The sequence below is a fragment of the Saccostrea echinata genome, unplaced genomic scaffold, assembly GCF_033153115.1.
Source record: "Saccostrea echinata isolate AGI-Se365-2 ecotype Australia unplaced genomic scaffold, CSIRO_AGI_Sech_v1 ptg000009l, whole genome shotgun sequence".
Classification (NCBI taxonomy): Eukaryota; Metazoa; Mollusca; class Bivalvia; order Ostreida; family Ostreidae; genus Saccostrea; species Saccostrea echinata.
In genome coordinates, this window is record NW_026889758.1 from 50,268,570 (window position 1) to 50,295,751 (window position 27,182).

At 31.8% G+C, this 27,182-nt stretch overlaps 1 protein-coding gene across 5 annotated transcripts; it reads left to right on the plus strand.

Annotated features, from left to right (window-relative positions):
• The first annotated feature begins 543 nt into the window (after nucleotides 1–543).
• On the plus strand, nucleotides 544–25,904 carry LOC133183019 (coiled-coil domain-containing protein 87-like). 5 transcript variants are annotated; one of them, XM_061317940.1, is made up of 33 exons: nucleotides 544–657; nucleotides 5,072–5,267; nucleotides 5,616–5,688; nucleotides 5,923–5,975; nucleotides 6,193–6,306; nucleotides 6,951–7,022; nucleotides 7,147–7,243; nucleotides 7,409–7,490; nucleotides 7,726–7,879; nucleotides 7,979–8,050; nucleotides 8,235–8,325; nucleotides 8,522–8,573; nucleotides 8,880–8,922; nucleotides 9,466–9,606; nucleotides 9,860–10,009; nucleotides 10,264–10,364; nucleotides 10,630–10,690; nucleotides 13,885–13,986; nucleotides 14,147–14,263; nucleotides 15,127–15,287; nucleotides 15,376–15,427; nucleotides 15,689–15,706; nucleotides 16,379–16,564; nucleotides 18,580–18,746; nucleotides 20,127–20,147; nucleotides 21,707–21,831; nucleotides 22,086–22,200; nucleotides 22,417–22,501; nucleotides 22,975–23,106; nucleotides 23,266–23,380; nucleotides 25,007–25,068; nucleotides 25,237–25,317; nucleotides 25,524–25,904. In XM_061317940.1, exons 2-33 carry the CDS (start codon nucleotides 5,079–5,081, stop codon nucleotides 25,692–25,694), a joined length of 3,255 nt encoding a protein of 1,084 aa, XP_061173924.1. In that variant the 5' UTR covers nucleotides 544–657; nucleotides 5,072–5,078; the 3' UTR covers nucleotides 25,695–25,904. The 5 variants fall into 5 exon arrangements, with proteins under 5 accessions (XP_061173924.1, XP_061173920.1, XP_061173922.1 ...); XM_061317936.1 differs by lacking the exon at nucleotides 544–657 and adding an exon at nucleotides 4,763–4,884; XM_061317938.1 differs by lacking the exons at nucleotides 544–657; nucleotides 20,127–20,147 and adding an exon at nucleotides 4,763–4,884.
• Nucleotides 25,905–27,182: the final 1,278 nt, after the last annotated feature.

Sequence of the window (27,182 nt, forward strand, 5' to 3'; positions counted from 1 at the left end):
ATTTCATGTAAATTAATATAAAGTAATTTGAAAACTTAAACTATACAATATAAAAAAATATTTATTTTTTAAAAATCTAAGTATCTACCTAACCTCTTTTTTTTTTAGACTGGAAACTCTAAGCACACAGGTATGTATAAGAGGCATTAAATTAATAAGTAACCTAAGTTAATAAAATGATATCTACTTTCATACTTTTCAAATAATATTTTACATGTAACAACGTAAAAGCATCATGAAGACCTATCTTATCAGTTCAATGTAGTTTTCTGTCATTAGCAAAACCTTTAGTGGCATTTCGATTTTTTCCCCCTTATTATTCAATTATTTTCGATTGTGATTTAATGGAGGATCAGGTAAACACTATATCATATACTAAAGAGTATTATCGTCATTTACAATAATATTTTTTCCAGTAAAGAACTCACCCTTTTACAGCGTGAGTCGGTGAGATAAGACAAAACGTTCTTGTGACAATGATTGTGGTATGAATCTGGGTTAGAAAAGTGCATAGCAACAAAGCATCAAAAAAATCAAAAATGACGTTATATTAGTTTTTATTCTACCCATCTTTTTAATCTTTCTGCGCATAATTGTGTTTTTTTCTTCAGAGAATCACAAACGCACCATGTGAACAGGTGGCAAAGATCCGATCAGGTATTTCATTAAAAAATAAGAGGTTTGTTTATATTGCTGTTCGAATTACCTCTGTCTTTTCATTCGGGGCACTTACCAAAGTGAAGAAATTCATGATAAGTGTATGGAATTCTTGAAATCTTTCGTTAAGCTTTGATTTTCTTTCATTTTTAAAATTCTGATTTGACACCAAGTATAAATAATTGAAATAAAAATACTAAAAACATACCAAAAATTTACATAATTATGCCAAAATTTGCTTAGAATAATGAGCTAGGTTCACTTCATGCATAATATTACCCTGTTCACCAACTAAATGTTCCCGTATGTCCCATTTCATCATCTTTAGTGTATAGTAGAGACTTGAAGTTTCATTTCCTATGAAAAAAAGTTTCTGCTGAAAGTCCAAGTATTGGAAACAGCTTTTGAAAATGAAATGTTCTTGAATTTTGCAGAAACATGCTTATTTGGGTACCTTCAGCATAGAATTAAATTATAAGCACACTTCTTGATCCAAAAAAATAAAGTTTAGATCAGAGGTTATGCTATATACAAAATATTGGGAAAAAAATTTAGCAAATTGACCTTTTTAAAAGAAATTTTCAGGATTTGGGAATAATGATGCAATTTTTGATGTCATAATGCATCAACTACCAATAGTAAGAAAATTATATCATTATAGACATGTAGTCACCAATGGTCCAAGTGATACTCAAAGAAAGGAAACAACTTGTGTGAAAGCTTCATTACATAGTGTAGATTCAAGTTCGTTCTAATCATAACCCCTTGCTATAGGGTGGGGCCACAACAGGGCATCAAAGTTTTACATAGGAATATATAGGAACTATCTTTTAAAATCTTTTTCTCAAGAACAGCAAAACCATGATTATTAGGGATGTGTGATTTTATCAGTATACCCGTATATCACGATTTTAAATTGTGTGATACGTATTGTGATATAGAGACTAAAATACTGGTACAGGTAAACTTCGGTATCTTGACATCGGATATGTCGACAACCTGGGATATGTCGACGTCCTTTCGAGGTCCCAGCAGTATTTACTATATAAATGATTTGCAAAAACTCTGATATGTCGACCTCTGTAATGTCGACAACCCGGGTTATCTCGACGTATATTCACCATCCCAAGAGCAAAATTTACCTTGTATATGTTGACATCGGCAATTTTCTGCTCTACTGAACCTAACTGTTTGTCAATAGGGTCGCTCGTCAGGCACGGACGACTCCGGATATCTCGACGTGGTCAAAATTTCACACCTTTCATACCCATGTTTTGACTGCACGCTGCTTAATTAATTCTATAGACTGTGTTTGTAGGTGAATCCCAAGCCCCTCGGCGTCTTTGAGAAGTTTATTGCTTAATGTTAAGTTTGGGTAATATCACTGCTAAATCTACAGATCAGTAGTTATTTTTATCGAAACCTAACATAACTCTTAAATTTGAAAAAGGTAACTAAACTAAAATGAATAACAAACAAACTGAATAATTCAAACTAAGGAATTAAAAGATGTTTTAATGTTTTTTTTGTATTAAAATGTATTCAACAGGAAACAATCCAATTAACATGATTGACGACACGATTGACCGAATCAGCCGTAAGTCATGCATCTGTAACAACGCTACGTTAGTTTAGATACACAAATCTCTTTAAAAAATGAATTTTAATGTACATTCTTCCTGAAAGAAATAAGAAAAAAAATAATCCGCATTTAATTTTTTTTCCGTATATCGGATGTCGACTTTATACGGTTTGAAGTTTATAGAGCGCATTTCGTATCCTGTTCTGACGAAAAGGCAAGTTTCACGTGAATGCTGTAACTTTGTGCTGAAACTTTGTGAATTTAGAAATATTTCGATAAAGATAACGTTTTATAAATAAGAATTTTAAAATAACTTCTTAGATTTTTAATAAAAGTAGAGGGAATTCTGAAATATGTTGAGCTACAGTCTACATGTATATTGAAGTCTTTTGCTATGCAGTGAAATCTTGGACGTCAAGTCTCAACTCTGATATCTCGACACCTCGGATATCTCGACATTTTCCGATGGTCCCGTCGATGTCAAGATAATGAAGTTTACCTGTATTTAGGTACATATAATTATAAATTCCAGAAATGATTTATTTATTTGTTCAAACTTTCAAATTACAATTATTGGTTGTGTAAAAAATGTTGAAAATGGTAAAAGAATGCTATCCTAGCATCCAAACATGCTTTACATTATGTAAATAAAAAGAATGAAAAAAGTGAAGTTATGTTTTTCCAGCATATTTTTAGGGAAAATTATGAATATTTAATTAAAAACATTGTAAAAATTGCTTGTAAAAATATTAAGATATTGTTGTGATATTTTGGGGATAAATCATGATATATTGAAAATATCGAAATTTTTGGCGATATCTATCCCTAATAATTAATAATAATAATATTAATACAGAAGCTTCCTCAGGTTGTGTAACGGTAAATTCAATTTTTTCAAATCATGACCCCGGTGGTAGCAATGGGCCACAGTTTTACATATTAGGAATATTTAGGAAATATCTTTAAAAATCTTCTCCTCAAGAACAGCAAAACCATGATTAGTTATATTAATACAGAAGCATTCCTAGGTAGTAAGATTAACGTTTGTTCATACCATGACCACCGATGATAGGTTGGGGCTTCAATAGGGCATCTAAGTTTTACATGGGAATATGTAGGAAAAATCTTTTAAAATCTTTTTCTTAAGAACAGCAAAGCCATGATTAGTCAGGAATCATCTTGGGGTAGAGTTAATTCAAATTTATTCCAATCATCACCCCCAGGGGGTTGGATTGGACCACTTGTATGGTTAATTTTTTCAAAACTGAACCAATCTCTGCTTTTCTCTAGGCAAAGTGCTTAGGTGAGCAGTGTGGCCCATCATCCTCTTGTGTAGTTAGATATATTCTTACTACAGATGTACAGTAGATAAGTAAACTTTGTTTAGAGTCACACTATTGAATTCAACAGACCATAAAAAGACATATAAACACACATTAGACACTGTAAAATATAAGTGTACGTATGACCAGAACATAAAACACATATAACACACATCAAACAGGAATCACATGACCAGAACATAAAACACATATAACACACATCAAACAGAAATCATATGACCAGAACATAAAACACATATAACACACATCAAACAGAAATCACATGACCAGATCATAAAACACATATAACACACATCAGATGCATGTACAGGTTTGTTGAATGAGTTTTATACAGTGTACAGTTTTTGATGTAGTTATAGAAGTGAATATTTGGATGCATAATAAAAAACGAAATTACATTAAGATTAGAAAAGGATAAATGAATATACAGATGAACAGTGGGACAGAATTAATATCCCCCAGTTTTAGTAACATGAGGGGACAAAAGGTCTGTTTATTCTCGTACATTTGAATGTTATTGATATGGGAAGTAAAGGATGAAAGGCATTAAATTACAAACTACTATAGATGGAACACATATAACTATACATAAACATAATGTATATGCCAAATTATAGCTTGATATCTTTCATCAACTCTTTTCTTCTATATTTAATTACTGGTTAAACATGCATATTTGAATTAAATGATATTTAATTACCAATGAAAACTTTTTTTTTCAACTGTGCATAAATAAGTTCAATTATAGGTAAAATCCAAGAATAAAGTAATTTATTATGTAATGAAATTAAAATTTGACACCTGTAATTGGTACATACCTAAACATTTCAAGATTTGTGGTGAATTCCATGTCGGATTTCATGAAGAAACAAAGACAAAATAGCTTGACAAATACAGAGATATTACTAGTAGTTGCTAACTGATATCAACCCTGGTCTTTTTGTAAAAGAATTTTTCACACAGTATCTGGTTTTAATCTGCTTAAAATAAAGATAATGTATCTAAATTGAAACAATAGTATGAACAATGATTTAAATAACCACTAATTGTTGTAGTGTACAGTTACTTGGAGGCAGCACCTTGAAGGCATTTTAACAGATGTATCCTAGCTCATTTACATTTAAATGTCAAAGCATTTATTTATGATTAACAGAGCATTTGTTTTATGTTCAATGTTTAGTTAAAATTTCTAAACTTAGGATTTGTATATGTTCCCATCATGTCTTATATCGGCAGCTCTAAAAGAAAGGGAATTCTTAAAAGAAATGATGAAAAACCAAGTTTTAGGTTCAAAAAGTTGGGGTAAGTTTTGCTTTGTTAGTCTGCATGAGAGCATGGATTTTTGTGTTATATTGGCCAGGAACTCAAATATTATAGCAGAACTTTCAAAATCTGAGAAGTTAGATTCTTAGCTCCTACATTAAGAAAAAAATTGAGTCTTCCAACATAGTCAACAAGCAGTTTAGATAACATTTGTCTTTATTCTCAGGTTAAGTATGCCTACATCTGACAACACTGCAGTGAAGTTCACAGGATACCATGCCGACCCCATCCAGGTGCAGGTTAGACTGCCAAAGCGGCATCCCATCCCAGGCAAGGACATCATTCCTGAACCCCCTCCAGAGCAAGATAAGGTTCAAAAGGAGGGGGATATGTATCCTTTGAAGTGGCCTTCATACACTCACGTAAGTTTCGTACACTCATGTAAGTTTCAAGAGCTTTAATTCCTTTGATTGGAAAGTATTGCATGATGTAAACATACAGAATCAAATTGCTATCGTGAATAAAACATTACAAGCTACATACATGTACTACTTTGATAATTAGCTTTTCAGTCAAACTGCAGGACAGGTTTGCACTTTAATTTTATTTTACACTCTATTTTAGTTGTCCATGTACAAATTTGATTTCATTTTCAATTTTGAGGGAACAAAAGCGAATCAAATATCATTTAGCTTTAATATTTATCATCTAAAGTTGAACTGAGCAGGCTTTGCTTGTAAAGTTAATTCTTTTTGTATTGTGTTTAACAGAGTGATGTTGAGAAGAAAATTAAAAGTGTATTAGAACCTCTGTCACTGTTCACAGCTTATGGTGATGATGAAGGTGAGAGGACAATGATGTGCACACAAATAAAGATACAATTGTTTATTAAAAAATCAAAAGGAAATCAAAAGGATATTAAAGTCAACTATCAAAAAACTGTATCCTGAAAGATTTACCAAAAGATTTGCATTATTTTATTATTTTTTTTTTTTTTGCATACAAAGTAAATAGTCTTATATAATCTGATCCGCTACATGACTTTTTTTTCTATTGTTGTTATAATTCATTTTCCAGATGCAGAAGGGAAACCCAGAGTTGAACTTGAAAGACCAAATACTCCAATAAATGTATGTTAATTAGGGTGTAACAATATGTCTGAGTATTGATGTGTTGAAAGAGAAATTCATGTGATTCATCTATATTTATAATTAGATATAGCTGTTTCATATTTTCTAAAAAGCAAAAATGAAAAAACTATAGGTTTTGAGAATTTTAAGTGTATAGTTGCAGAACACTTGACATATTTCACATCGACATAAAGAATTTTCGATTTTCACACTACAGGAAGAAATTAGACAACAGCCCACTAGTTTAGAACAACTGGCCAAATTTGTAAGAAGGAGGATTAAAGCCAGGCCTGATGATCCTTACCTGTCCATTGATGATCAACAAAATTTGGTGAGTCCTCATTGTTTTTGAAACTACTAGGAAAGTACATGTAATTGTATTTGTTTCACTGAATTTATATTTTTTTTTCCTATAGATGAAAGTATTGGATAAAAATTTAGTTATATTTCTTGTATACTATATCCCTGCAGAAAATTTCCATGCAAATCACCACAACTGTCTCTTGTGAGGATTTCAAACTCATATTTAAATTAAAGTTCAGGCCCTACACTGAGCTAAGTTTGTAATAATTGACAATCCATTGCACATTAGAAAATCTTAATTTGAATCTGTGTATCAAGTATATGCATTTACAATGGGACATCTAGAAGGCAAACTGTCTGCATGATGACAATGGACCATCAACCAAATATGCGAAAATTATGTCCCATCTAGGATTCAAGCTCAGTGTGGTGTTGAGTTGGTAATACATTGAAAGTGTAGTGAGTCCTTGATAATCTTCTTTAATAGTAGACAAACTTTATTAAGCTGTATAAATTAAAAAAAGAAAGCAGCAATTAAAATTGTAAAATTCATGCCACATGGATCCAGAGCTCTTCTGAAAGTTGGTCAAACCTCAGGTTACTGGCAAGGCCTATGGGCCTTCTGTTTTCCAATGTAGTGTTATAAATGGATTTTAACATTTTTCATCTCAGGCTGGAATTTTGATGGGGGAAATCAATTTGATATGGCCAGAAATCAGAAAACAAATAGATGACCCATTCCTGGTAAGTTTGGTGATTTACTTGTACTTGAAAAACTAATCTTTTAGCTCAATTCACTCAGACATTGTTGGAAAAAAGTATAAATTTAAAGACACCCTAATAATTTTTTTAATTTTGATTGACTCAGAGTCCAGAACAAAACAAAGAACTAAACAGACGAATAGCTGTACACATAGTAACCGTATGTGAAGAACTGTTCAACCACTACACCAAAAAAGCTCAAGGTTTGAAAATTGCAGATATTTTTTTAAAAAGTACAATATTGAGAATATAAATAATATATTTTCAGAATATATGATATTTATGTGCAGTGTTAGGGTTGTAAAATGATATGTATACTGGTACTTAAAGTGAAAAACTGATATCTTTGTTTTTGTTTGTTATTTAAGTTTTGAACCAGCGAGGGATTTTTAGTGGTCCTGCTAATATGAGCAGATTGAAGGCCCAGTTAGCTTTAGATGCAAATAAATTGTAAGTTATAGAGTGCAGGATATTGACTTTCAAACTTTTTAATGTAAAAGAAGTAAATGTTCTCCAATACATGTATGTCATTGACTAATGAATATGTATTTGTCTCAAATTTTAGCATTAAGAAAGTCAAAGTGTGTTAATATTGTTGATTCTTTTTACTGATAACTTTCCCTGACCACCACCAATAGGATAAATTTAGAAGAAACTTTAACAAATTTGGTTTCTGTACATGCAGCTTCAATATTTTGACAATACGGAGATACATCGTGGAGGACATTCGTAAACAAGCTACAGACGGAGATACAGGAGAGGATGTTGTCTACTCAGCGTCACCAGAAAAACCAGTACGAACCAAATCAGATGTTCCGGTTCTGTCATTTAAAGGAATGGTCAGTGTATGCAATTTAATGGTGTTTTTTTTTTTTCATTTTAGAGCTTGATATTTTGACTTTAATATATAAACAATTTTTTATATTGTTATACTCCAGATCCAAACCAGTCGTCCAAAGTCTAAAGTGAAGAGATACAGGTTTCATACTCCTGAGCAAGAAGCAAAACAGGTACGTCCAAGAGTTTATAATTAGATGCAGACCTATATATCCATCTCTTTAATTTGCTGTTAAGGAATACATGATTTTCTTAGAATAATGTAACAGAAACTTTTGTGTCCCTTGTACAATGTACTTTGTGTGCACATGAGGGGTACATGTATGAAAAAAGTGAATTGGTTTTAATTCTGTGCAGATTGTGGACAATATGCCCTCCTTGGACACCAATAAAGTACTGGGTCTTTTGACTGACCTCCCGGAAAGAGATCTAGAAACTCCATCAGAGGGTCAGTATTAAAATCTGGATAAACTTTACATTTACAATAATGTAGATTTCCTTTAAAGCTTCTTAGCATGTGGCTATTTACATTGTTGTTGGATAAATTTTCATCTAAAAAAATTCAGATTTTATGGATTTTCACCCTTATAAAGCTTTTTTAGCATATGGGTATTTACTGTGTTATTTGTTATTAAACCTTACAGCATCAGAAGGGAAAGCATCAAGAATCTCTGACAGAGAGAAGCAGACCTCAGGGTAGGTTCATAATTCATTGATTAATGTATGGTCAATTACCGTAGTCCATAGTTTCCCACACATGTAGAAGATGGCAGTACACTGATTAACAGAATGTGGAGTAATTTCTTTGGTCACCTTTTTTAGCTTGAATTAAGGTTAAGAAAAAAAAATGACTTGGATGCATATCTTATATATTACCTGTAAAATAAAACCTTATTTCATGAAAACCTGAGTTAATTTAAGCATCTTGGAAGATGAAACATACTTTTTTTTATATAACAGGTAGTGTGTTACTTTCTCATAAATTAAGTTCATTAATTACAGTGTGTCAAAAGAGGATCTTTCAAGGAGGAAGGTACTTTTAAAGGTAAGCTATCTTTTCATTATATTTATCAACTTGTTTTCTTTAGGATAGGGACTTGTAGGTACTTCATAGTGTTATCAGCATCCATCTTTAAAAGAAATACAGTAAACATACTTTTTTCCAAAGGGTCATAATTCCATGGAATCTCAATTTCTCTTCAATCCGTGGATGAAAAATATGCGGATTTCTTTGATTGTCAGTGTTAGTCTTTAATGCACTTTTAGTACAATGAAACAAATTTCTGTGGAAAATTCGTGACCACGTATATAGCAAAAATTAATCCCAATTAATCTCTTTAAAAGAAAACACAGAATTTACTGCAATGTGAATTAGTGGCATGAATTTAATTCTTTGCTGTATTTCAAATGCCTCCAATATTGTCATAGAATTTGGATTTTTTAATTCAGCTGCAAAGTTTACACTGAGTAGCAAATCATAGATTGCCATTTAACTTCAGCTGATTACCTTTCTAGTAAATGCACAAATTCAGAAGAAAATGTCTTTTTTGTGTTGTGAAACTGTAAAATGTTACTTATTTTTTTACAGCGGTCCCGCTCTCTGCCAGATATTCAGTTTGGGGAGACACTTCTAGAAGAACTTGGTATTGATCGATCTATCAAAAAGGATGTACTGGCTCAGTATGAAATTGACATTCTCAAACGTCAAATGGCTCAGCAGAAAGTGCAGGTAATGAGAAAACACACACACTCTTATATACAGATAAAAGGTTTCCAACGAATAGATCTATTTCACGTTCTATTTTACATAATTGCTTTGAAATTTTTTTTTTTACACATGAGTTGGGTGCATGAAAATTAATGATAAGGGACATAAATCATCTATTTTGCTTGGGTTGATGGATTCTAAAGGATGTTACGATATTTATATACTGAAAAGGGCATGTAAAAAAGTTAAATGTTGATTATTAATTTATTAACAGCAGAGTAAGCAGAAAATCGTGGTAGATGCCAGTAAGAAACCTCAGCCAGGAACTCGAGAGTACGCTGCTCAAGATTTACAACGCCTTGTCAAACGCCCACAAGACACAGAGGATCCGAAGATCAAGGAAGACCTGCCACCATTGTTACAGGTTCTCATTTTAATTTCAAAATAAACTTGTCTGCATTCAAAATATTGTAAAAATTTGTCTGCAGGTCAATTGAAAGGACTGTACATTTGTATAATACTTGTGCAAATGGATATTCAACAACAGCAAACAATTTTCTCTGATTCATGACAATAAAAAATACATGTAAAGGTAGATTAATATCCATGAAACACATCAGGCCATCAGTCAGTGTTTAAATGATGTACATATTCCTCAAGTACTAGTCACTTTTGTAGGCTATTACAAGAAGTGCTAAACATGATGGTCTGAAAGAGAGATTGGAGCAGAGAATGAAAGAATTGGAAGAGAAGGAAAGACAAGATATCAAAGAGTCAAGGTGGATAATCCTTTTTGATTATTTTGTCTTGTGGTCTGAAAAAAAAGGAAGGATTGGTACATGTCCAGGACCATCCATCCAAGTTTGTTTGTTTTTTTTCTGACCACAGATCTGCAACTATAGTTTTGCAGACTAAATTCTTAATTTTCTGATTAAAACAACTATCAAAATGTGTTTGTTTGTTTTATTATTTTGTCCAAGCCATTTCATTTTATTTAAGTTTTTTTTTTTTTGAATTGTACATGTTATATTTTTTATATTTCAGTGTGAACATTAGGGAACCAACACACCCCCAGCCTTCAACTGTCAGTGCTAGACTTCCAGGGGTAAGAGGATTAAAAATCAGAGTATACAGTGTATTAACACATATAGTCATTATCTCACAAAAAAGGAAATTTGTTTTGAATAAGGTACATACAGTACAGGCAACGCGGATCCCGTATTTCCCGCGCCCCGTCGCGGTATAAACACAACGCGGGATTTGGCCAGGTGAGACAGGTAAACCGCGTTCCCTCCGCGGGAAGTTCATCACCTACCTGTCCCCGCCGCGGTTAAATCATCGATCAACTAGTATCATAAACAAACGGGAGTTATCTCCCCGAACGAGAATTTGCGAAATTTTCAGGTAGTAACAAAGAATAACTACAGAGTATGTTTATTTATGAAAGTATTTTCTTTTGTTTTGCAACGATGAATAGAAAATAATAAACATACACCTAAAAAGATTTGTAAAGCAGGAGATATTATAAACTTTTTTAGATTTGTATTTAAAACTATTTGCATGTATCAATGCTAAGGCGACATCTTTCGTTTAAATAGAATTATAAGCTGTGTTATTTGAGATTTTAGCATGAAACAAAATTAAATGATGGGTTTATTAGCTCTAGAAAGTCTTTTCAAATTATATGCGAATTGCAATAATGATGTACACGTGCTAAACAATAATCAGTGCGAGTTCCGATTAACAATTTTTAACACTCCTATGAAATAAAAAAGGTGCATCTTTATATTGTTTATGTTTTTGTATTTTTACCAAATTTAGAACACTATAATTCATTAAATTAATTTCGCTTTATTGTACGAATGTGCAAGCATTTTTCTGAAAATGTCAAATTACTGGAAAGCTGTAATATTCGAAGTCGAGAGTTTGCAGTTAGTGGGCACGTAAACGGTATACAAGCTATCAATAATAATAAAAAAAAAAACTATCATCCTTTCTTCACTTTGATATTTAATTCTTTGGTAAACGATGATTTTTAAAAAAAAAAATAATAATTATTATTTCTCCATTTACATGTTCAATAAAATAACATAGGATGTGCATGCATGGTGATGAACTCCAGGGAACAAATATAAAGAAGGGAGATATTTTACACTCACAACACTTTTATTTTCAATAATATTCAAGGAAAAAATCAAATGCTAACGTATACTTTGACAAATTTTGTTTCTTTGTGTATTAAGTATTAGCCGCGATCATTTCCTGTGTATAGGGATTAGCAGACCCAGAGCAGGAAACGGCATGCCCTGGGGGTTTCACACCTGTGAGTGTCCTAGGGTACCTGAGGTAAATCTCTCCAAATGCGCACATCGTTGTCTAGCCATACGACATACCAGTCCATTCAATGTCTCATTATTTCTTTATTTTCAACCAAGAAATTTGAGACAATATATTCACAGTTGCTTTTTTTTTTTAGCCCAAACTGTGTGTATATTAAAAATCAAACTTTTTAAAACAAATTAATAGAGTTGAAAAAAATAAAATAAATCAAATCAAATTATGTTTTATAAGTACATGTATTTTGTTTACGTCTCAGTTTATACGTTCATACATGTACCTGTACATGTAAGTATAATTTGAATTAATTTCAACCAAAAAAAAGGAAGAAAGAGAGAGAGAGAGAGAGAGAGAGAGAGAGAGAGAGAGAGAACATACAGAAAGTTACATGTACGGCACGTGCATCGTTTTTCCTGAAATCAGTTTATTGATTTATCGATTTATAATTATAATTTAAATGAAATTGCTTGTGAATCAAATTTTGTTCGGTTTCAAAATAGTCGTTTCTGTGAACGGATAGGTATTACTGTAGCTGATTTATCGGTTTATTGACCAGTAAGCACTTTGTCTAATTCTGCCAGTTAATGAAGAACACGGGAACAGTGATAGCCACAGACACTAATTTAACTAAACTAACTGCTTGATAAGAGATTGATTCCAAGACACTTATTTACAAGGTCGCCAACATTCTTCATGATGTAAGATTACGCAATCTGACAGTATTACAGGTATTTCGTAAGGGTATGGGCCAGTTACACAGACACCTGAAAACTTGTAGCCTACCGCTGATTATAATTAGTTCATCTACAATGCTGTATGTTCAAATTATTTTTTAGGCTCATATAAACAGCTAATAAAAGAGCCGTCCTTTCTGATTTGACGATACATGTACGTGAAATTTGTTGAAGAGCCGCATGATTATATTAATTTCAAAAAGAAAGGAAATAGAAATACAGTCAAATACTAGCTATGAAATTATTCTGAAAAGAATGTAATGATTTTATTTACAACAATAACCAAAAAAAAAAAAAAAAAAAGAAAGATCATGTTGATATTTCTGTTTAGCGCATATTTGTCAGAAGCTAATTGTGCAACATATTCCTAAATGTACACGTGTTTATTCTTTAATATCATACTGTTACCATCTCTATCTAGCATCGTTTTTCATGCTTATACTTATAACAGATACGTATACAGAAGCATTTTTTCTTCAAGAAACCAATGACTGTGATAGAATCTCGCAGAAAAATAAACGCATAGCTACATGTAACCAAGAACACAACCACACTGGCACTGGCAAATCGTGAACACTGTATTTAATGCATTTTAACAGAAATGATATGGCATTTTTAAAAAATCTATTTTACTGTGCACTATTTAGCAATGTCATGATCATTTATGTTGGAATTATTGATTTTAAAAAATATATACGATATTTCAGTTGACGATATTTCATCAAATTTTACCACAAGCACTGGCATTATACGTTCTTTTTTTAAATTTGAGAATTAATTAATTTTGAATGACTTTAAGAAAAAGATAGATAAAAAATAATTACACAAGTATTATTATACAATTTGATAATACTTAAAAATTGAATTAAAAATTCATTTAATTAATGCAGGCCGTAACCTTTAATGGCTTACACCCCCCTTTTTTTGACGCTATTAAAAATCGACAACACTTTACAGGTAACAACATCTAAGATAAAGAATAACGGTAGCTGGCCCCGCCGCGGTGTACACACGGTCGCAGGTAGTACCGCGATCAAAACCCGCGACGGTGTAACGCGGAAAGGATTAACACACCGCCGAGGGAACGCGGTCTAATACGGGATCCGCGTTGCCTGTACTGTATATTAGAAACTTGTTGCAATGTGATGCTAGTTGTGAAGTTTTTAAGCTCTCTGTTTTTGTTTTTGATTTTTATGTGTCTTCCATACGCAATTCTTTCCCATTTCAGATGGAAGTCAGAGCATCAGATATCCGGGTGTCAGAGAGAGTTTGTATGTCTTCAATCACCATCGATGGATACACAACAGTGTACAATGAACTCACTGATGAGGTACCTATAATATTGTATATTTTTTTTCTTTGTGCAAATATTCTTTTCAATAAAACTTTTCCTACTTAGGTCCCTTTTCTTAAAAGTTGAACAGCCATTTCCATGAACAGTACTCTTTGGTTAGATTAAAAAAAAGAAATGATTTTGTCTTCCTTTGTAGATTGATCCTGCCACTGTGAAGAGTCTAGATAAGAACTTATTCCTCAGTGATGAGATTAAGGAGGTGTACAGAGAAATCATGAAGACTGTCCCTACAGACCATCTTAGGCTGGATGATGTAAGTTACTGTGAATCTCAAATATTCTGTTCTACTTTTTTACCTTTAAACTAAAGTTGTTTACCCTTATGGAAATTGTCCTAGATTTTAGTTACGAAGATAAGGATTATGGATATACCTCCAGAAATTAGGCTTCCTAATTGAGTTCCAATTTTTTATTCCTCTTACATATCCTTGAGCAATGATAAGAATTCACACAAATGCCTCAAAGATAAATGTACTGATGGTATATACCTAAGATTGTTATTATTAAGGCTGGGATGGTACATCTTTTACATAGTTAATGAATTTTCATTTTACATTGAAATAAAAAAAAATATTTCTTCACAAATAACACTTATCTATTCACAGATGTATATTTGTTGTAAAACAAAAATATTTGTTGTGAAACAAAAATAATTTAACAAAAGTGGTGTTAATTATTACACATTTCATATTCATATGTAAAAATAATTATATTTTAAACCCAAAACATAAGTACAACAAAAAAAGTCTGAAGATTTCTTTTTTGTATCGATATTTCAACACAAGTAATTATACCAGATATTTCGATATATTGTCCCAACTTATTATTTACGTACATGTATGATACATGTTAGCAAGACAGAAGATAAAATATTAATCAAAAATCATTTACAGGTACCCGGTATATATCTAGAAGTTTAATATATCACATGTACATAGCAAAATTAAGCAGGATATTGTCAAATTTAGAATCCTGACAAAAAGCTCAAATTAAAAAAAAGAGAACATTTACATTACTAAAAACTACTGAAAGGGTAAATACTTCTAATGTACTACATGTATATACTTTAGGAAAGATACTGTGTGAATCAAGTATGTAAATGATTTTCTTTTCTTAGGATGAAATGGTTCAAAAAGCTGCTGATGATGTTAATTTATCAGGCACTATGGCTTCCTCCACACTGGCAAAGAGGCGAAGTCAACGAGTGATTAACCCTGCCCTGAATCGGGGTCAGAAGGCCCCATGGGGGGAAATGGATCCCAAACAGTGGGTCAGAACGTAAGTCAGTTATAATTATAGTTCTAGGGTTGTAAAGCAAAATGAAACTTACCAAGATGTTGGTGATATAATTGTTTCTCTATTTTAGACCCCACAACCCTCCAAAGAATTTCTTAGGAGAAGATACATTTCATCCAACTGTAAGTACACTGTATTCATGTATGAATGTAACTGCTATCTTCAGAGATCCTCTAAGTACATATACATGTAATTTCAGTAGGAAAATTCAATGGTGTTTTGCATAATAAGTATTTTTTATCCTTCCAGAAAATAAGGTACATATAAGTATTCATTGTCATAATGTATTTTGTCAAAGCATGCAAGTATGTTTTCAGAAATTATTTTAGACAGATTAAATGATCTGCACACAATAATTTATACATATGCTTGCATTATCACAGTTTTTTCCTAAATATAAGGTAATCTCAGATACATTCATTTCAGGAAATGTTGCACTTTACACATTACTTTTATTGAATGAAAATGAATTGTAGTTGTTGTTAAGTTGTTGCTGCAATAATTTAAAATTAGTTTTGTTTTAATATTATTGATTCAGTTTACATTTGTATATTAAAAATAGTCATTGAAATAAATGATTTCTCTAAAAGATAACTAACCTTTTAAATGAATGTCACTTTACAAAGAAATTATGTAATCCTTACAAAACAAGCTATACAGCAAGTTTGTACATTTGTTGATTTTAGTCTCATAATAGACTTTGAATGTTCAAATCCAGGTTGGAATTCATTCTGCTGAAAATTTCTGAAACTTTAAAACAATTTTTTATGTTTTGTATTGGTCAAGTTATATTGAGCAGCATTTGAGCATTTCAAAATTTTGATAAATACTGTAGTACATGTACGGGCTATATATTTCTTTATAAGAAACAAAGATAGAATATAAGATGCAGAGTCACAATTTACAATGTAGATGAAAAGAAAATTAAATTAATAAACTAGAACATAAAATTTAGGTGAAGAAAATCCAGATGGTTGTGAATAGCTCACTTTCTTGTTGTATACCTTCACATAGTTGATGAATCTGCATCATAAGGTATTTATTTTACAAGTCATATCTTTATAACTTGTCAGACACCTAACATGGAAAAGATTCATGACTTTATGCACAATCCTCGAAAAATGGCCCAGATCAAGGAGCAGACAGAAAATATGCCCAAATTTGTTGCCGAGAAAATGTCAAGGACGTACGCTTCCTGGCTCCAATGGTGGAGGAGTACCATTACCAGCGACGACTACATGAAATACTTGTCGACCACGGTACAGCTCCTTATCCTTAGATGTGTTGCTTGATTTCCTCAGCTGTAGTGCACAGCACTATTTCTGTCATTATTGCACTTGCATGCAATTAATGCCTAAATTTTTAATCTGCTAGATTCTTAATAAGCTCTCTCTTTTAGTATAATTTTCTTGAATGCTTTTAGTGAAAAAAAAAATAATTTAATGGTGTTTTGGAAGTATAAAATATGGAGAAGATTTGTAGTTTTGATCAGTGATCATTACTATTTTGAATCTTGCTTGGTTGTCTTCTTTTTATATTAAATTGGCACTCTAACTTGTATGCCTGCACCCCAAATTTTGAATACATGAAATATTCTAGCATGCCTTTATTTAAGATTTCTTAAAATCCTTTTTGAAAACTATCATTTATTGTTGCATGTCTTGAACATTCTCTTTTTAAACCCCACAATCTCACCTATAAAGTTGCATGTTATCCTGTTTTACCTCTGATGGCATGGGTGGGCATCCCACAAGTTTTTTAAGAAAACTCTTGAATGCATTTTTTTCCTATTAAGTTCATATTTTACAAGTAAGTAGTGTATCTTGTGAAGAAGATCCCTATTGCTTTTCAAGGTCATAGCTCAAAGGTCAAGGGAACCATGACATGGATAAAAAAAATTAACGAGTTTAATAATCATTACAGTATATATATGAATTTTATCTACATGACTGTTTGAATATAAGCATTCCTTTGAAAATCTTATGCAACTTTCAAAAGTCTACATTAATTTTATAATTCACAAAACAATCAATTAAAAAGATTTTTTAAAAATTTTTTTAGAGGTCATTAACATCAAAGAACTAGAGAGATGACACAATCTTTCCCATAGAATTCATTTATTAGCTTGCTGCAGCAAGATTCCGAGCATTAATTGTCTCTAATGTGATCTGTCAAATTAAATGTGATTTATATATTGTCTTATCTGAAGCAATGCCTTATCTGATCGATTTTCTGGTTATGGATCTTTTTTAATGGCTAATTGTGTACATATTTTTTAATTGCAGGTAATATTGTAATCTACTATATACATGTATTCATTTTGATATAATTTAATTGTATTTTAGAGAATTTATAAACATTAACCAAAGAAAAAATCACATTATTTTTTCCCAAAGGATTAATTATATAGCCAGCTGCAGCAAGATTTAGAATCTAGTGATCTGTCATACTACCGGTACAAGTCAATGTGGAAGTGCTTTAATTATTACTGTTTTATAGGAGTATGCATGATTTACCTGAATAATTAAAACTAATTAAGATTTAAAGTTTTATGTAGAAAATTTAGGAAGTTAGGTTTAGGAATAATTAATTGGTGCACTTGATTTTATTTATCCCTTTTGTGTTTATTTCTGTTTGCTTCATTTTGTTTTTTGTTTGTTTTGGGAAAAAAGGGAAGGGGGTCAAATTTAAATTCTCTAGATTTACCACAGAACTGTTACAATGATTAAAATATACTACTTTAGGAATGTAACATTTGGTTATACTATAAACACTGTTATATGCTTAAAGTTGATACATGTATTATCTGACCTAGCTAAGTTCTTGAAGGGTATTTTGCCAGTTCTTGTTTTTATATTGATCTTTATAATATCTAAGACTTTGCAGAAATCAAAAGAAAAAAAAAGTCTCTATTATCTAGAACTGAAATGGTACAAAAATTGAAATAAAACACTTGTAAGTTTGATGCACAATGAAAATTGATCATAGCTTTAATGCATAACAACCACTCAATCAAGACAAGTTTTTTTTTTAAAACAATGATATACTGAGCAATAAGAAAGTGATCTTTTTCCTTTTCTTTTACATTATTATATATTTAAAAAAGATGAATGGTACATGTACTTAACTTTACATTTCTTCTTAATTATTCAATGTTTACTGAATTTTGATTTGATCTTTTGACAGATGGTATGCTACATATATTTTCTTATAACAAACAATTCAGGTTTCTTAGTAATCTAAATTTCAATACTTAATTTTATGATTTCTTCAGGAGTCGGATTATATGGGGGTGGTATTTCATTTCTACGACTCTGAGGACGAGGATGAGGAGGAAGAAGAGGAGCCTACTCCTCGAGGCTACACCATACCAAGGATGGGCATGTCTCCATTTAAACCTCACTCCAGGGCGGGGCAGCCCAGTAAACTAGCAGAACTCAAGTAAGTTATCTGTGACAGAGTGATATCAATGTTAGCAAGGGGTTAGGGGTTAATGGCATTGTAATACATGTAACTGATAATTTACAAGAGAATATTATAAAGCAGCATTAATAGCTAGCAAGACGTATTTCTGTACTGGTGCAAATAATTGGCAAAGCCAAAAGTGGGCATTTCATGTCATGTTTTCAGAAAAATTTGAAATATTTATTTAAAAAAAAATAAGTTACCAAGTTACTATTTTGTACCATATCTTGTGTGTAAATATTAACAAGTTTCTCAGGAGTTAAGTCCCCTTTTCAGTTCTCCGTCTTTAAGTAGCAAATCACACAGGTAAATGAAGCTTTATGGGGAATGAGAGGTGAAATAATCAGATGGTAAGGTGTACAGATTTGAGTTTCAGAAAAGCTAATAACATTGATGATTTTTAAGATTTAATTAATCCATAACTCAACTGGATAAGGATATGGGAATTACTGATGAATTGGGATATTATTTTTTTATGAATAAACTTATGGGCTTTAAATTTTTAATGAATAAACTTCTTGTTATTTAATGGTAAAGGGTTGTGAGTATTTTAATTCTGTTTTATTCCTACAAACCAAAGATTTATACATTGATAATATTGTACTTTTGTTTAAAGAATTAAGAGGTTTGGGATATCTTTTCTTTTCATCCCTACACTTCTCTACTGCAGAATAATCAAGGGATTGAGATACAATTCTCTATAATCATCATGTCCATCTGTTTATCTGTTTCTCCCTCTGTACAGCTGACAATCTAGGTCTTTTCCTTGTTTATTTTTAGTGTATCCAAACCAGACTTTCAGATGTGGTATATCTAGGGATGTTTTGGGTAATGCATATGATCTATAAATCATGCTTCAGTGACTTTTATTGAAAGGACATAAATAGAATCCAAACAAACTTGAACAGTTGGAGAATTTCTGGATGCTTTTTGTGATCTTTATCTTTGTACAATTCCTGCTTGATGAACCCATATGTTAAGAACAATGCCCAGCATATGACAATTGATTTTAAAACCAAACTCGCATTCAGTGCATCTAATGTATGAATTTTTTGTCTGAAGGATGATTCAGTAATCAAATGGATCTAACTTGCATTGGGGGGAGGGGATTTCCCTGACTCTGAAATGACCTCTAAAAATACTCTTTCCCCCGGAATATCTTGGTTGATGTGCAAATCAAATATTACTTTATCAATTATGTATTTTTAAAAAGCCATTATTTTAGTGAGCCTTGATTTAGTGCATATGTGTAAGGTGAAAAGGGGAAGGGTGAGATAGTCCCATAGCATTACCACCAAGTCTCCCAAGGTGATTATTTTAGATATATTGTTAAATTGGACAGTGACTTAATTTCAGAAAGCAGCAGAGGTTACAGTTGTAAGTATTCAGGTGGACTCAATGTTGTGAATTACTCAGTAGTTGTGATAGCTTGGTACACAAGAAGGGGAAAAAGGCACTGAAATTCTAAATGGAAAAAAATTTTCTATAAAAAAATCCCAACATCTCCCTCTCTTCAAGTTTTTGGTAATTTTACAGTTTTATATAATTTTTTCAAAAAATACTTTTTGTGTCAAATATTCTAGCTGTTTTAAGAAAAAAATATTTGACATTTTGATATGAATTAGTTGCGAATTCAATAAAAAAAAAAAAAAGATTCCCCAAGTTTGAAAAACTAAGTTAAACTCCCAGAGCTCAAATAACTTTCAGATTTTTCATGAAGATGTGTATGGATTAAATATAATAATTAAGCTATAGGATCTAAAAAAAAAAAACTATTAATCTGATAAATTAAATTTTTCTCCAGTTTTTTTGAAAGAATTTTTTTCCTTGTAATATTGTTGCCATGCACATGAAATACAAAGCAAAAGTATCGATTTCAAGGGGAAAGACTTTTGCTCAGTTACTTGGAACAAATGAATTTAGTTAAGCTTTTAGACAATAGTTGGTTACCTATTGAAACTGGAGGTGGAAAAGAGATATTTCTATCAATTTACCTCAATATCTTAGTATTGCACACTAGTTTAAAATGTCATATTCAAGCATGCATATACATCTGTAGTGACATCTCAAAATGCTTTTAAAAGTACACGTAATAGAAATCGGTAGTGCATACATGTACTTGCTATCACAACGAAATTGTTTTGTTTTTTTTCGGCATGCAAGCTTAAATTCAAGTTAGGATTTGCAAATTTTTCTTTGATTTTATTTTGTGTAGTTTGAAACAAAAATTTGAAATGTAAATTTTTTTCATTCCAGCTTTGAAATAAATGAGTAGTAATAATGAAGGCATTTTGTCAACATTTAAGCAACATAGAATATGCGCACAATATAGTATGTGCATAAATGAATCAATCACTTTGAAGCTCCTAAACAGACAAAATTTTCTTTAATTCATTCTACTTATATAATAGTATTATGTTTACACAAGAGTATAATTAAGCTAGATGAAAGAAATTCTGATGTAATAAAGATGTCATGCATATAACTATCGCAACTTTTTTTAAAAAAAAAAAAAAAAAACATTATTAGAAGCTAGAGTACGTTATGGAAAAAAAATAAATGAAAAGATTCTTGTATTCAGTACATGTGTTCATCCTAGAGCAGATTGTCCATAACTAATGCATGAATGTTGTATGCAATGAGGTAGATTTTTCATTTTTACTTAACTTGATTTTTAATCTTGATTGTATTAATTTGGCTATGCATTTATCCCTTGGAACTTTTTAATTTCAGAAAATTATTGAAAGGTTTTAAAACATGCTTATCTAATTGTTTTTATTATACTTCATGATGTAAAAGTCGGGGAAAGAATACTGATGGAGACTCATCTATCTTTAATTATGATGGAATTTTTTTCTCAATTCTTTACCTCTTCTTTACTTTTCCAATTTCCCTTATATAAACCGTCTCTCACAGCTTTGTGGGTTTTTTTTCAGGGAGAGAGAGAAGAAAATAGAGGAATTAAAACAAGAGAAGAATAAGTATGAAGAGGGAATGTGGAATGTGAACTCCATCTTGATGGGTGGATTGGGGAAGGACCCAGTCCTTACAGAACCACAGGGTTTGTTTCATTGTATCACTCAATTTTCAAAACTCCTAACTAATACTTAATATTGTCTTAGACCATATACATGTATGTGTTTAATTTAAGCAAAGTTGAAACTTTGATCTACTTTATAAGATTTTTATCTTAAAGATCTAGTGATCTGTGCGGACTGCCAATTTTTAAAATTTCATTTCATATCATAAAAAAAATTTAAAACTAAAAATGTTATCTCCTGACTTGTAAGTTGTAATGTCTATATTTTGTTGCAGATGATGATGATGCATCGTCCTCCAGAAAGAAGTCAGCTGACACAACTAAATCGGCTAAAACTCTCCAGGAAAGAGCTGCTGCCCGACACTCGGCAAAACTAGAAAAAGCAGGAAGGTAGGGAATTAACTTTTAATGTGAATCAGGTAAAACGCAAACACTATAGACACATTTTATTTGCAAATTACTAATTGCTTACTGAAAATAATTTCTTTTTTATTTGGTAATTCAAGATTGAATTGTCCTTTTGCACCATATTTGTAAAAATTAGGATGGTGATAATTCTTTTGAAGAAAATGTGTTTTTTAAAATTGTTTCCTTTGAATCTTTTAGAGAGGTTGCCACAACATCTCGAGCCTCTAAAGTGACAACTATAACTGGAACCATTAGTAAGCTGGAGACAGATCGTACAGAGGAGGTAAGGATAAAATTAATTTTTAAAAATCTGTCTGTCTGTAAACAAAGTTCCAAACTGCTTTTCTTCCTAAAATATTTGTTCAATTTGAATAAATTTTGGTACACATGTAGATACATAATTCTATTTATCAGTTTTCAATTTATTTTTAATTTCATTAAAGGATATAGCCTTGGTAAAGAAAGAAAAATAAAAATCTATCAAAAATCTCTCAAAATGGTACTCCTTGTAAAGTTTGGTTTTATATCAATAAAACTTGGTGTAAATTTAGAAAATATCAGGATACATTATTCTGTATATTTAAAAACAAAAAAAAGGTGTTTTAAGACCAGGTGAAACTTTTTTTTCATTTTATATTTATACAAACCAAATAAGAGCTACAGTTTCATCAGAGACTCCTTATTCATTTGCTTCAGAGGCTAATGTAGATTTAAAACTGGAGAAACCTAAGCCTTTATGTATTATTTATTTTATAGAGTGGGGAGGTACAACTTACCCCTCAGGAGAGACTGGAGAAGGTTTGGGGTTCACTAGAGATGCCAGACAACCTTAAACTGGACATGGCTATTAAATACAGCACCAATGACTACTATGTTAAACTATATGAGGTACATCTACTGCAGTATACTATATGATGGGGATTTAAATGATAAATAAATCTGGATGTAAAAATATTCCAAAATTTAATTTTTAAAAAATTTTTTTATAACCATAAAATCTTGACTTCATCCACTGGTTTAGTACTATTCTTCCTACTTTTTCTTTAGGCTATTGAGCACTGGGAGAAGGTGACAGATCTCATACTGAAGAGAGAAGACCTTCTGGCCAAACTTGAAAAATTCGAGAGGGCTGCCTCAGACCCCAACAGGTTCTTTGAGAAAGGTAAATATTCAGTATGTTAGAAAAGGTTTCCTTTACATTGATGATCTAGCATGAACATGCTTCAAGAAAAGTCTCTTTTCAATCGAAATATGAATGATATAACTCCTAAAATTAGTGCAATATTTCTTCTATCTTGCTAGGTTAAACTCATCCACCCTTTCTTTCTTTTCAATCTCCCCTATAAGAGATTAAAATTAGAAACAGTTGATTTTGCTTGTTTGTTTGTTTGTTGTTTAACGTCCCTCTTGAGAATTTTTCACTCATATGGAGACACCTACTGCGACACGGGACCTCGGTTTATACGGTCTCATCCGAAGGACCGGTCTCCATGTCCCACAGTGGGATTCGAACCCGCGACGTAAGGATCAATGCAGCTAGGTTAAGGACGCCCATGAAATATACGCCTTTATATATTCAGAGAAAATGAATACAATTTTCATATTTTTTAAACAGCAGTAGTTTTGATAAATGTGAATTGTGGTGATTGCATTTGTATATATCGGGTCTCTGCTGAGTTTGGCCAAAGTGACATCGCTTACATCAGCTGTTTGTCACGTGACAGGTTTAAAATTGGACCATATATGTACTACTACAAAGATCGTAAAAGTTCAACGATATACAGGCATCTTTCCGCTATAAAATTTATTTTGTTTTCTTTGAGACAAATTCCTTAACCCGAAAAGTGCTGGGAGCAACTTCCTCATGCTCGAGAATTGTTTAAAATTTAGCCGTCTTTCTATAAACTCCAAACAAAAATGTAATACGCATTGGAATAATGTTAGATTACGGAATAAATAAAGAATGTACAACCAGCTCCCAGCACTTTTCAGAATAGTAGGAATAATAGCTACATGTGTTTAAAAATTCAGAATTTATAGTGAAGCGGATATCGTTGAACTTTTAATATTTTCAAGGGGCTGGACCCCTCATTCTAGCACGTTACTGTACAAATGTGCTCCCTACGGCTATATCTAAAGTCTACACATTATCAATTTAGTTTGACAATAAAATGAGGATTAATATATTTCAGAATATGTCTCTCTTTTTGTCTGACTATGCATGTTTCGTATTTATTTTTATTTTTACAAGCTACGATAAAAGCTTGATCCACGCCTCAAATACAGAGAAACTGCGTGTCAAACTAAGAAATGACGTCATCTCAGTAAGTACAGCGAGATCAAGCTGGCTTTCATTCTGCATACGCTAAGTGGTATTGTGGCAACATAAGTTGCACATCCATGTATCTTTATAACATTTATGAGAAACGAAAGTATTTAGTGTGTTTTAAAAAGAACATATAGTATTTATTCATCGAGATTCATTTGTATTGTTTTTAACGTGACGTCATAATAGCCCTCCCGAACCTCTGCATAGACTGACGTATATATGGGAGTCCTTAACCTAGCTGCGAAGTCCTTACTTCGCGACTCTAGAGCAGACGCTCTAACCACTGTGCCACATGGGCAACCAGTTGATTTTGATAAATAATGGAGAATGGAAATACTTGGGAACATGTCGATAAAATTTTATCTTATTTTTATATCCAATATACGAAAATGATCATTCGAAAGCTGAAAATGTTGATTATAGCAATATGTATGATTCTAATCTAATCTATCAAATTAGGAAATAAAGGAAGCTCAGTGAAGAGATTACAGGAAGCAAAACAAAGAAGCTACTTGTATAAGGTAATTTAAGTCATCCATCATGGATTCTCACTGCAGTAACTTTTAACCTTCAAACACAAGAGAGCTCAATTTTTGGTAAATTTTTATGTTTTGGAGAAAAAACATCAAATTTCTGTGGACCATCTTTCCATCATGATTTACATTATAAATGAAGTTTTTGGATTTCAGAGGATAGAATACTATGATCACGAAATAAAGGTGGAGTTAACTCTGATAAAAAAACACTTCAAAGATGAAGTATCTTATAAAGTAAGTAATTGGTTCTCTTAAATCTCTTTCATGATATTTTTTTATAACTTGGAATCATTTTAATTGAAAATCATAAATCTCTTCTGTATACAAATTGATACCAGTAAAATATGGGAGACAAATCAATTATGTACAAAGTTAGGCTCATTTATACAAAACTGGGAAACAACAAGAGAGCAACAAAGTAAATGAGATTTTTCTTGCAGGGACGTCCATATGAAGAGAAAATAAAATGGGACAGAATAGAGATGTTATATTGGCTCCAGGAAGAAAGGAAAAGCAGTGCCATCAAGTACGAATCCATGATGAAACCATTCCAAGTGGGCACTGCCCGCTTAGAGCCCATTCCAAATCTTCCCCAGGAGGGATGGGTATAACAGTCTGTGCCCCCTTTTCCTGAGTGTCCAGTAAGGATTTGGGGATTCGATGTTGTAACTTCTGTGATAGAATTGTTATAAACTCTATAGCTGATATACATGTACACATAACTACTGTGTGATATAGTACGATTGAAATGGAAGCTAAATGTTTTATCTGATTATATCCGTCCAGTATCTTACTGCTGATAATAAAAAATACATTTTGAATCATTTTATGGCTGATTTAAAAGTGAAGATTGTGGGCTGCTCTTTTTATGATTGGCTGCGGTCAATCACAGTTGATACCCTTCAATATCAGTCAAGCATAGCCTTAGTCCACTCGCACATGATGTAACGAAGTACTTCCTTGCTATGAACTTCATGTAATATTTTATATCATTAAATAGAGAGGATATTGCAACATATTTAGTTTACTCTGTAATACATATATATGTTACACGGTGTACAAAACGTCTACGACATATGCGCTAGCGGAAGTATTTTTTTTTCATTATTCTCTTGTAATTATCCTTGGAAAAAAATTTAATAATGTATGAGTATTAAGGGGAAAAAAATTAGCTTAAGAGATTTTTGACTTTCGTCCACATTTCTGTTCTATTTTATGGCGTAAAGTGGTTGTTACGAGTCAATATACGTCTGGATTTTACATTTAGACCCTATATTTGTTAGATCTGTCCGTTGTCATACAACTTGAAATGCTTTTTTCCGTTGAACTCTAAAAGCCATAGAATTGATAGAGAAGATGAGGATCAGATCCAGGAGTATGGTAATCACAATCAGCTTTTTGCTGAGTCATCATGAGAATCAGAAATTTCCGTTTTTACTGATTACAAATATATGTGATTAAATAGTAAATACCCATATTTTATATTTATGGAATACCAGAGCTAAAGGCAAACAAGGTGAATGAACCTGAAGTCGGGCTACTCTGTTTGTATTCTTTTTGTATCTTATTCAACTGCTTGATAAAAATACTGTAAGTATGATTATGATTAATTTTATTTGACTCAGATCATACTCTAACGTAAGTTAACCTCAAGAAGATGGCATGCAGGTCTAAGGTCAAGGTGCATTGTTAGCACCAGAGCAGTTTTTCTTAAACGCATTTTGTTAGGAAAAGTAGCATAAAAAGGTATTATGACTCTGGACACGATTCCTGGCATCGTCTCGGAGAATGCAGTGTTTTCAGAAGTGTTGCATGTATAAGTCCTATTGTGGCATGAAAACAATACATGTCAAACCTCTTTGTTTAGCTACAAAAACTATATGTTTTTTTTTAATTCAAAGATATCGGTTTTTTTTATTTTATCTCATTTGGAAAATTCGCCTATAAGATGGTTTTTTTTAACAAATATAGCTAGAAAATGAATTCTGCAAGTTGTATTTTAATAGGTATATTGAAAAAAATACATTCTAATCTGTTCACCATATATTTTCTACAATTTTCAATATAATTTTTAATTACTCCTACATCACATCGAAGTC